Here is a 10,246-nt window from a genome sequence, read left to right as displayed (position 1 = left end):
TGGATGTTTCTTTTTCCTAAGTTTTAGATGTTTTTTTTATGTTTCGGATTTTTTTGTTTTGTTTTGGATTTTAGATGATTTTTTAAAGAATTCTAGATGTTTTTTTCTTAGCTTTTTTTATATTTTTTAAATATTTTAGAGATGTCTCATTTTGTTATGTTTTAAAATTTTTAAAATAATTTTGAATATTTCTTTTTTGTTAAGTTTTGGATTTTTTTATTACGTTTTAGATTTTTTGTATTAAAAATTTTTAGAATAATTTTTAAAATGGTTTTATAATTTTCTTTAAATAAATTTTAAAATTTTAAATAATTTTAAAATTTTAAAAATAATTGAATGTCTAAAATAAATTTTGAAATTTTAAAATAATTTTACAATAATTTTACATGTTTGTTATATTAAGATTAAATTTTTTAAAATTTTAAATTTTTTCATTAAATTTTAAATATTTTTTATGATAATTTAAGTTCATATTCTTTCTAAAAAAAATAAAAATTAATTACTAATTGGCTACAATCGACTACACCTTTTGTTGGTTCTCTATCCGGATGGTAAGAATTATGATTGAATAATTAGTTAGCAAAGAGAAGTTTCCTAGAAAACCATGACCACTAGATATATGTGTGGATGGCGGGTATTGTTAGACAATCAACTTGTGTTCTCGCTTTCTTAGTTTGGCACAAGACAGAGAGAACAAGTGCCCCATACCTTAGCATGCAAGCTACCAAACCAATTTGCCACTATCTGCAAATTCAAACCGCGTCATGCATCGACCTCTTCCGCGTTCTCCTTATTATTTGTCTTCCATCTTTCCCCTTTTCAGCTTCCCATTAGGTCCCTTCTTCTCTAGGGCCCACTCACCACCACAAACACTTCCCCACTCATATTACATCATATTCTTCCTCTTCTTACCTTCTTTTCTTTTCTTTTTGTATTATAAAATGAAGAGTGTCAAGAATCAGTAATTTTTGTGATTTGTAGTCATCAAGTAGTTATTAATAATATTTTTAATGGTATGAGATTTTATCCAATAATATAAAATTACTCATTTTTCTTTTGCTAGTTACATGCTGTCTAAAATTTAATAAAGATACTGACCTCCTAGACTTTTTCTTATAAAATTATAATTATAGTCAATAGTTATATATTTAAATAACTAAAAAGTGTTAACTGCACATTAAAATTAATTATTATGTATTTATGTATAAATATATATTTTAATTTATTTTTAATATATGTTTTATATTTTAATATATATTTTACATAAATAATTAAATTTAGTGTACACTCAGTTTAGTAATGGTCATTAAATCAGTGCTTCATTTTATATACTTATTCTACAACATTAAGTAGAGTATATACATAATTTCCCTCTCACAATCTTCCATTCCCCTTCATTTGAAATCTAGTACTCATTAATATTAATCCGAATATATGCTTCCCTAGCTTTTTCACTTTTCAACGGCCACCCTTAACCCATATATATATATATATAATGAATTAACCACTATATATCAACCATAAAACACAAATAAACACTTATTTATGCAAACCACAAAACTCATAAAGCAATAAAGGCATCCTTATCTTTATCTTAAAAAAGAGAGCTAAAGTGATAATAATTCGCGTCTTTATAATTGTTTTCAAACTCAATCGTTCTCCATGCCATGATGAAGATGATGACAATATAAATGTAACAAACGTAACACACCCCAACCCCATAACATAAAACGGTTTTTGGTTGTTTGTTGTTTGTTGTGTTGTCCTTTTTAGCACTTATTTTTGTGACACACATATTAATAAAGTTTGAAAGAAGAAGAAGAAGAATGGAACGTGGGGTTGTGGATGGCATTATCAACAGGCTTCTAGAAGTAAGAGGCAAACCGGGGAAGCAAGTGCAGCTCTCTGAGGCTGAGATCAGGCAGCTATGCCTTGTCTCCAAGGACATCTTCTTGAGACAACCTAACCTTTTGGAACTTGATGCACCAATCAAGATCTGTGGTATGTTTCTCTTCCTAAGTATGAAATAGTGATGACTATGGCAAAGCAGAATAACTACTAATTGCAATTGTTTCAATGAACCAGGGGATATCCATGGTCAATATTATGATCTTCTGAGAATCTTTGAAAATGGTGGATTCCCACCTCGTTCCAATTACTTGTTCTTAGGAGACTACGTTGATCGCGGAAACCAAAGTCTTGAGACAATATCTCTTCTTCTAGCATACAAAATCAAATACCCTCAGAACATTTTCCTCCTCAGGGGAAACCATGAATGCGCTTCCATAAACCGTATCTACGGTTTCTACGACGAATGCAAGAGAAGATACAGTGTGAAGCTGTGGAAAACATTCACGGATTGCTTCAACTGCTTGCCCGTGGCGGCTCTTATCGACGACAAGATACTCTGCATGCATGGTGGACTCTCCCCTGAATTGCACAACTTGAACCGGATAAGGACTTTGCGCCGTCCGGTCCAAGTGCCCGACAGTGGTCTGCTATGTGATCTTCTCTGGTCTGATCCCTGCGGAGACATTCAAGGCTGGGGAGGAAGCGAACGCGGAGTTTCGTGTACTTTCGGCCCTGATAGGGTCACTGAGTTTCTGAGGAAGCATGATCTTGATTTGATCTGTAGAGCACATCAGGTTTCGTATTCTATATGACTCGGTTTACAATTTATTTGTGACATATATTTTGTATTGTTAAATCAGTCACCATATATTTGTGTTAAATTGTATTGTTTAACTCATTTTCAATATATATTTTGTATTTTAATATATGTTCTATATAGATGACTAATTTAGTGGCTAATATTTTGCGGACATATAGCGTGATTGCTCTGTTTGGTAACTGTCTCAAGACAGAACATAAATACAAATTTGAGGATTGTGATGTGGTAAGTGTGTTTCATTGTGCAGGTGGTGGAAGATGGATATGAATTCTTTGCTAATAGGCAACTTGTAACAATCTTCTCTGCACCAAATTACTGTGGGGAATTTGACAATGCTGGTGCTATGATGAGTGTTGATGAGACACTTGTGTGTTCTTTCCAAATATTGAAGCCTCTAGAGAATCAAAAGCTGCAGCAGCTTTATAAGTTTGGTTATGGAAGCACAACTACAGTTAAGCCTAGTCCTCCCACAAAATTCAAGGTATTTTGATTTCTTGAATCCTGAACTTGATGAGGTTCAGTAACTATGAATCAAAATACTGTGTGCCAAAACAATGATAATTCATAGAAAAAGCTTTATGAGCCAGCTTTTATTTGTTAGTAATAAAATATAATAAACACGTCCAGCACATGTTCTGAAATGTTTAATTGATTATCCTTATTAATTTCTTTTTAATTTGGTTCGTTCTTCCCATTTACAGCAAGCATTTCTTGGTGCAAACGCATGAACTGATGGAGATGACTTTTAATGTTTTTCGGAACATAACAAGAGTTGTTCTTGGAATGAGGAAGCGTTGTCTGTGTTCACTACAATGTGAAGGAAGAAAATAATACAACTAACGTAAGAGCCTTAAAGAGTAAAGGATAATTAGGTTCCTTTACCCTTTAGCTACAACTGATTTCTTTTTGCTTTTTTGCTTCTCTATCGGAGGAGCACATTGTACAATATTGTCAAACACAAATGGATAAATTGAGGTGTCATTTTCCTTTATTTATTTAGTTATCTCATTAATTGAATGTGATTTGGAATTGCAAGTGAAGTTTCAATTTCAATTTTGAAAATATTAGTTTTTATTTTTAAAAAATACTAAGACCTAATGCGATTGATATTTCTTATATGGAAAGAAATATGGAATTTGATGTTGAAATGGATGTGTATAAAATAATTACATGGATATGATGTCAGTATAAAATGCATGTAGCAATTTGTTTTTTCGATTTTTTAAAATTCAAAGCTTGCAAAATGCATGTTACGTTTAGTGTTTTAATGTTTTTTATAAACGTACAACAAGAAAAACGCAGGTTGCGTTTTATCTATGTACTTTTTTCTTGAAATTACAAAATGCAGGTTGCGTTTTATATTTTTAAAATTTTTTTGAAAGCTACAAAATGTAGCTTGCGTTTTGATTAAAAAAATATTTTAATTGAGAGTCTTGTCTACAAATACCACTGTCAATTCCTCTGTCTTTCATACCTTAGTCTCATTCTTCTATCTTTTATACTTGAGTTTTTTTTTTTTTTTTTTTTTTTTTTTTTTTTTTACAATTAGTAGTGTCAAAAAAATTGGATGAGGTGAGGTTGAGGTTATGGAAGGTATTGTAAATTTGTGGTTGTATTATAACGGTGAGATTATACTAAACATACACGAAGGAGTGACTTTTGTTTGTGAATGTCCATTTTTCTTTGCTATTCCATGCACCATGAGTTTTGTAGAGTTGCGAAATGGTCTTTGTGAGAACATACAAAGTCACATTTCAGAGAGGGTGAGCAATATTTTATACAGAAATCCTGTACAAGTATTTGGTTGGCTGATACAGTTTCAAATAATATCCTTCACTAATGATGTATGTATGCAGCAGATGTTCTATATTTATCAATAAATTCGATTTCACATGCCAACGATAGAGTTGTACGTCGAGTATGAACAGTATATGGGGCTGGACGCGGTTGGCAAGAAGGTGAATATGGATGAGCTCGAGGATATAGATTGGGAAGAATATAAGTTTGAAGTCAACTACGAAGTTGATGACGAAAACAATGATGGAGACGAGGCAGACAATCCGGCGGTGCAAAATGAAGCAGATGCACTTGTCAACCAGCACCCCTTTGGTGTTTCATCTTTTATGCGAACTTTGGATCTCGCAGCCATGCTTGTCCCGGTATTTTCTGAGTATGCAAATATGAGTATGTTATGTTTATTAATTAAAGTTACCATTAACATTTCTTTATTTAGCCTTGACCGATTAACAGTGGTTCACATTTCGTAGGTGAAGGTAATGCTACGGTGGAAGATGGTGAATTTGGTCTCAGAATGAAATTTGGTTCTAGAGAGTCGGTGATCTCTACAATCAAAAGCTACACTATCTTTAGAGGAGTTGATTACACTGTGTATGAGTCTGAGTCGTAGACATTCTATGCAAAATGCAAGGGATATGGTACAAGGTGCAATTGGCTTATCCGAACTAGCTTGATTCGAAAGAGAGGTTATTAGGAAATCAGAAGATACAATGGCAAACACACGTGCACCATGGGGACGATTTCACAAGATCATTCCAAGTTAGACTCAGACACAATTGCAGATGTTATTAGAAAATTGGTTGAAGCAGATCCATCGATAAAGGTAAAGTCTATTATTGCAAAAGTTCAATCAAGGTTCAATTACATTGTAAGTTACCACAAGGCTTGATTGGTAAAGTAAAAATCTGTTGCAAAGATTTTTTGTGATTGGAAAGTTTCTCATGAGACTCTATCAGTATGGTTAAAAGCAATGGCTGCAAAGATACCAAGATCTCGTGTTCAAATAAAAACTCTCTCTGTCTATTGTGAGAGTGAGGAGGTGAATGGTGTAAGAGTTCTCCATTGGGTATTTTGGAGCTTCTATCTGTGTATTACAACATTTAGACACTACAAGTCATTGGTGTACGTTGATGGCACACACCTTTACAGAAAATATAAAGGTGCACTTTTAGTTGCAGTGGCACAAGACGGGAACCAAAACATTGTGTTGATTGCTTTTTCCATAGTGGAGGGTGAGACGACAGACACGTGAGAGTTTTTTCTTACTAATTTGCAAAGATATGTTGTTACTTGAGATGGAGTGAGCAATATTTTTTACTGCAGTAACTCTATCAATGCAGTAATAGCTCACAGTAATGGTGCATGGTCACCACCAAGTGCGTGGCACATGTTCTACATCAGCCACATCGGGTCCATTTTTTTAAGGAGGTTCAAGGCTCCATATTTGTATAAACTCGTGGTTAATTCATGTATTTGAATTTGCGGTTGATGAGTTTGGAAAACTCTAATTTAATATGATGATGATCAAACATTATTAATTACAAAATTATTAATTTGAATGTTGATGAACATATGTTGATTAATAATTTTGTCATTTTACAGAGTTTGTGGCTGGGCTGAAAAATTAATCTAGCCCAATGTGATAATAATAATCAGCCTTAGTGAAAAAATGATATATGATATATAGCTGAATTATTATGTTAGTTTGGGCCAGAATTTATTGAGCAAGCCCAAAATAATCCTTGTTGCAAGACCAACAAAGCTTGGTCATAAATCAAAAGAGAAAGGAAATGGGGCATAATGTTTCGATTACCCATTTGACATGGTGGAATCCAATTTTTTTATTAAATGAAAAGCATGCCTTCCACGGATGCTTTCTTAATGGGTTATGGAATTCAAATTTTGATTAACTTAGATTTATTGCATGCCTTGGTAACATGAGAGAGAAAGCTCACATTAATTTGATTGCTATTATTGCTTTACACGTTACTAGGCATGGGTAATGTAAACATAACTCATTTTTATTTTCTTCCTTAATTCCATTGCAAGTTTTTCTCTGTTCTCTCTCCTCTCTCTTTCGGTCATGTCTAGCAAGAAAAGAGGGATGAAACAAGCTATCAGTAAAAATTACAGAAAAGCTAGAAGCAAGAAAAGGGCTAAAGTGATGATGTCCTTAGTAAAAGGAAGATCTACAGTATGGTGTGGCTGAGATCTTTGCCACTTATGGTAAGATGTGGTGAAGAAGTCTCAGGATTACCATGCCTAAAATGGAGGAAGATCCAAATTCGGTTAGAGAAGAAGATCACTTGGGTATGGCTTGTCTCTACTTTCTGATCATCCATCCCAGGAGGTGGCTACTGTAGGTACGTGGGGAAAAAGCAGAAGATAGAGCAGATGGAGCTGTCAAGGATCAGGGGTTCATCAAGGGTCAGAAATCCTTCTTGGGGATCAAGTCAAGATGGAAGGCTCAGATTGATGAAGTTTGATGAGTTAGGATGAGAGTGAGGTAATTGCATGTTAGTTTTCGCATTCGGTTTCCTCTCTCTTCTCTCTGTCCAAACCGGTTTGATGTTTGAAAAAGAAGAAGTTGACTCGGTTCAACCGTTTCAACCTTGGAGGCTTCCCCTTCTATAATGAGGGTAAACAGCCAAGGCTTGAGGCAAGGAGAAAAGAGTGAAAGTACAAAGTTCTCATAGCTATCCAAGCTAATAGAAGTTCTTCTCCTTCAATGTGTTTCATGTTGTATTTTTCTGTTTAGTTTTGTCTGTCTTGAGTCTCATGGAAAAAGGCAAACAGTGAGGTTTGTATGAAAAAGCCATAGAGCGAAAAAAGGCAGAGTATACAAAATTAAAAGAAAAAGCCATAGATGTCCTAGAGGTCCTTTGTACATCTGTGTTGTGTTTCATGATTCTGTGAGAATCCCTTTGCAAGTTGGGTTAGCACTTAGCGGTTGAAAGCTTGGTAGGTAACCAAGTCAAGTTCAGGATTGGGGATAGATTATGAACTTGTCTCAGATAGGATGGGTAGTTCCTAGGGAGAATTGGTGTCTGTAATCAAAGATGATTATAGTGAAATTCCATCATTGTTGTGATGAAGACTGGATGTAGGCTGTATTGCACTTGGCAGCTGAACCAGGATACTTCTTGGTGTGATTTTCTCTCTCTCTCTCTCTTCTACTCCACATCAGTTTCTGTTCGAAGGAGACAAAATTGAAAAATATCTCTTGGCTGGTTACGAGACAAAAAAAAAGTCTATTGACTAGGCACGAGACAAAAAACAAGAATATCTCCTCAAAGAGTTCTAAAAGGCAGCAAGTGTTACTAAGTGAAAAAGGGGCTAAGATTCAACTCCCCTTCTCTTAGCCACTGATAACCATCAGCGGTTAAGGTCCTATTCTTAGTAATTTGTGGTGTCTGCTTATGATTACATGGTTTGTTTTACAGGCTATTCTAGGACGGAGCAGGAGTACAACAAAAACTATCAAAGGCTTAAAGAGCGGGGTAAGGCATATACTCGATGGTGCGATGAGATTAATGTTGAGAAATGAGTGTTGCCATTTGACAAGGATCATTGTTGGGGTCATATGACGACAAATTTGGTAGAGTGCATAAATTCTGTCCTTGAGGGTACGCGTAACCTTCCTGTGACTGCCATCGTTAGGTCTACTTTCTATCAGTCAAATGAATTGTTTACTCAGAAGTGCGTCCAAGCTCATGAGCACGTTTGCAATGGATTCACGTATTTATAATTTGCCACTAAACGAGTTGAAGAAAGTTTTTGACATGATAGAAACATTATTGTCAACCAGTTCGACAGGCGCAATGAGATGTTTGAGGTTTATGAAATATGAGACGATTGCGATTGTGGCCATTTCCAGGTTGAGCGACTTTCATGTCGCCACGTTCTTGCATGTTTTGTTAACTAGCATCTTGATTGGAAAGTATATGTACATGACGTATACAAGATGTCCAAAATTTGCAAGGTCTACAGAAGCGAGTTTGTTCCGATGGGTGACCCATCTACGTGGTCTAGATATGATGGAGCAAAGGTGATCACCAATTGGACATTGAGGCGCGCAACTAAAGGATGACCGAAGTCAACCTGCTACTTGAATGAGATGGATTCGCCGTATGTGTCCTCCTCGCCGGTGTACTGTGTGTAGACAAGAGGGACATAGCCGTAGTCAATGTCCTCAATGCGCATGTCCAAGCTCTGCCGGAGGTCAATAGTGGTTAACCTTCCTGGTGTATTTTTCACTTTTTATGCAAATTTTTTATGTATTTATGCATTTTAACTTTAGCCAATAACTTTTTGGCATATTTAAGCATGTGAACTTTATTATGTAACTTTTTTACGTATTTAACCATGTGCAGTTTCTTATGTATGCATTAAAATAAAACATAATCAAACTTACAATAATAAAGATGAGAACAAAAAGAAACGTCTAAATATAAAATCAACCATACAATAAAAAAGCAAGAATAAAAAAAATGTCCAAAGATAAAAATTATACGTACAATAATAATGATAGGAATGAAAAGAAACTTCCAGAGATAAACTCAAAAGTACAATAATAAAGTCGACAATATAAAGAAACGTACAATAATAAAGATAAGAAGTAGAAAAAACTGCAGCAGGCTATTTTTTGGCAGAAACTTTGCCACTTTCTTCAAATAATACGATGGCGTTTATTTATTCAGGGGAGCAATCTGTGTCCGTAGATTATATGCACGATCCTCAAAAGCACCTGCATCCTAACCACTAGGTCTGCCACCCTCACAAGCCCTGGAATCACCAAAATCCAGCATGCTGGCTCTGTCGATGTCATAAATACCAGAAGTACTCATGTCTGGAGCATAATAATACTCGTGCTACATATCGTTCCCTCCAAATCCCTCTTCAAGTTGCGAATATTCATTCAAATCAAGCAACTCAAAATGCGGTGGTGCGGAAGGATGAGGAGGATTAATTGTATGCGGTGGTCAATCCATCGAAAAGTCACTAGCATGACCTGAGAGAGAGCGACGATAAACAAACGACTCAGAAGAAGCAGGCCTTTGTTGAGATGGCTGAAATAAATAATCTGCATCTCTCAGTACCTGAGACAAAATGATGTTATCAAATCCAACCAACAGACTGAAGTGGCCTTCTTCTGAAATTACCATCTGTGATATGTACGGCTCTCTACTGGCGGCTGTGGTTGTGGTTCCAGTTTCGGTTCCAACTCGGGTTATGGCTCTAGTATATACTATTGTTGCTCAGAAGTTGGAAATTGTTGTTCTTGCTCATAAACCAGAAGCTGATGCTATTGGCCATAAGCCAGTACCTAAAACTATTGCTCATATGTCAATACCTGAAATTGTTGCTCATAGCCCGGTACCTGAAACTGTTGTTGATAGCCTGATACCTGAAACTGTTGCCATAAGGGGGATTTGGCTACTGAGGTCCAGGTGGTGGCAAGGGTTGTGCATGCGGTTCATTCACCTCGGGTTCTGGATACACAACTCTATCTGACAACCGTAGGTGATTTCCGTATTCATTGTGTGTACCACTCATAGTACACCGGGAGAGGATGAAAGTTGACAATCTCATCCCCTATTTGCAGTGTATTATAGCAGTCAAAATTTTACATATTAACCCAAACTCTATTCTTTTCACTCCAGTCATGGTTCTATATTTCGATCAACTACCTACATTGAACATCACCAATCTAGAATGGTTCCTTCGATCGAAGTTGTACAAGCCTGAATTGGCATCTTGCTCAATCTGTTGGGTGCC

The 10,246-nt window shown here is 35.6% G+C and overlaps 2 protein-coding genes across 4 annotated transcripts; both read left to right on the top strand.

The window, feature by feature from the left end:
• Positions 1-774: 774 nt before the first annotated feature.
• On the top strand, positions 775-3,706 carry LOC112711278 (serine/threonine-protein phosphatase PP1). The gene is made up of 4 exons (XM_025763889.3): positions 775-2,001; positions 2,086-2,645; positions 2,919-3,152; positions 3,373-3,706. The coding sequence occupies exons 1-4, from the start codon at positions 1,827-1,829 to the stop codon at positions 3,397-3,399; spliced, it is 996 nt and encodes a 331-aa protein (XP_025619674.1). The 5' UTR covers positions 775-1,826; the 3' UTR covers positions 3,400-3,706.
• LOC112711279 (uncharacterized) lies at positions 3,488-6,033 on the top strand. 3 transcript variants are annotated; one of them, XM_025763890.3, is made up of 3 exons: positions 3,488-3,512; positions 4,528-4,855; positions 4,939-6,033. In XM_025763890.3, exons 2-3 carry the CDS (start codon positions 4,564-4,566, stop codon positions 5,076-5,078), a joined length of 432 nt encoding a protein of 143 aa, XP_025619675.1. In that variant the 5' UTR covers positions 3,488-3,512; positions 4,528-4,563; the 3' UTR covers positions 5,079-6,033. The 3 variants fall into 3 exon arrangements, with proteins under 3 accessions (XP_025619675.1, XP_025619676.1, XP_072059318.1); XM_025763891.3 differs by lacking the exon at positions 3,488-3,512 and having other exon boundaries at positions 4,532-4,830; XM_072203217.1 differs by lacking the exon at positions 3,488-3,512 and having other exon boundaries at positions 4,532-4,841; positions 4,922-6,033.
• Positions 6,034-10,246: the final 4,213 nt, after the last annotated feature.

This window comes from Arachis hypogaea, chromosome 9 (assembly GCF_003086295.3).
Source record: "Arachis hypogaea cultivar Tifrunner chromosome 9, arahy.Tifrunner.gnm2.J5K5, whole genome shotgun sequence".
Lineage (NCBI taxonomy): Eukaryota > Viridiplantae > Streptophyta > Magnoliopsida > Fabales > Fabaceae > Arachis > Arachis hypogaea.
This window is presented reverse-complemented; position numbering and strand designations above follow the sequence as displayed.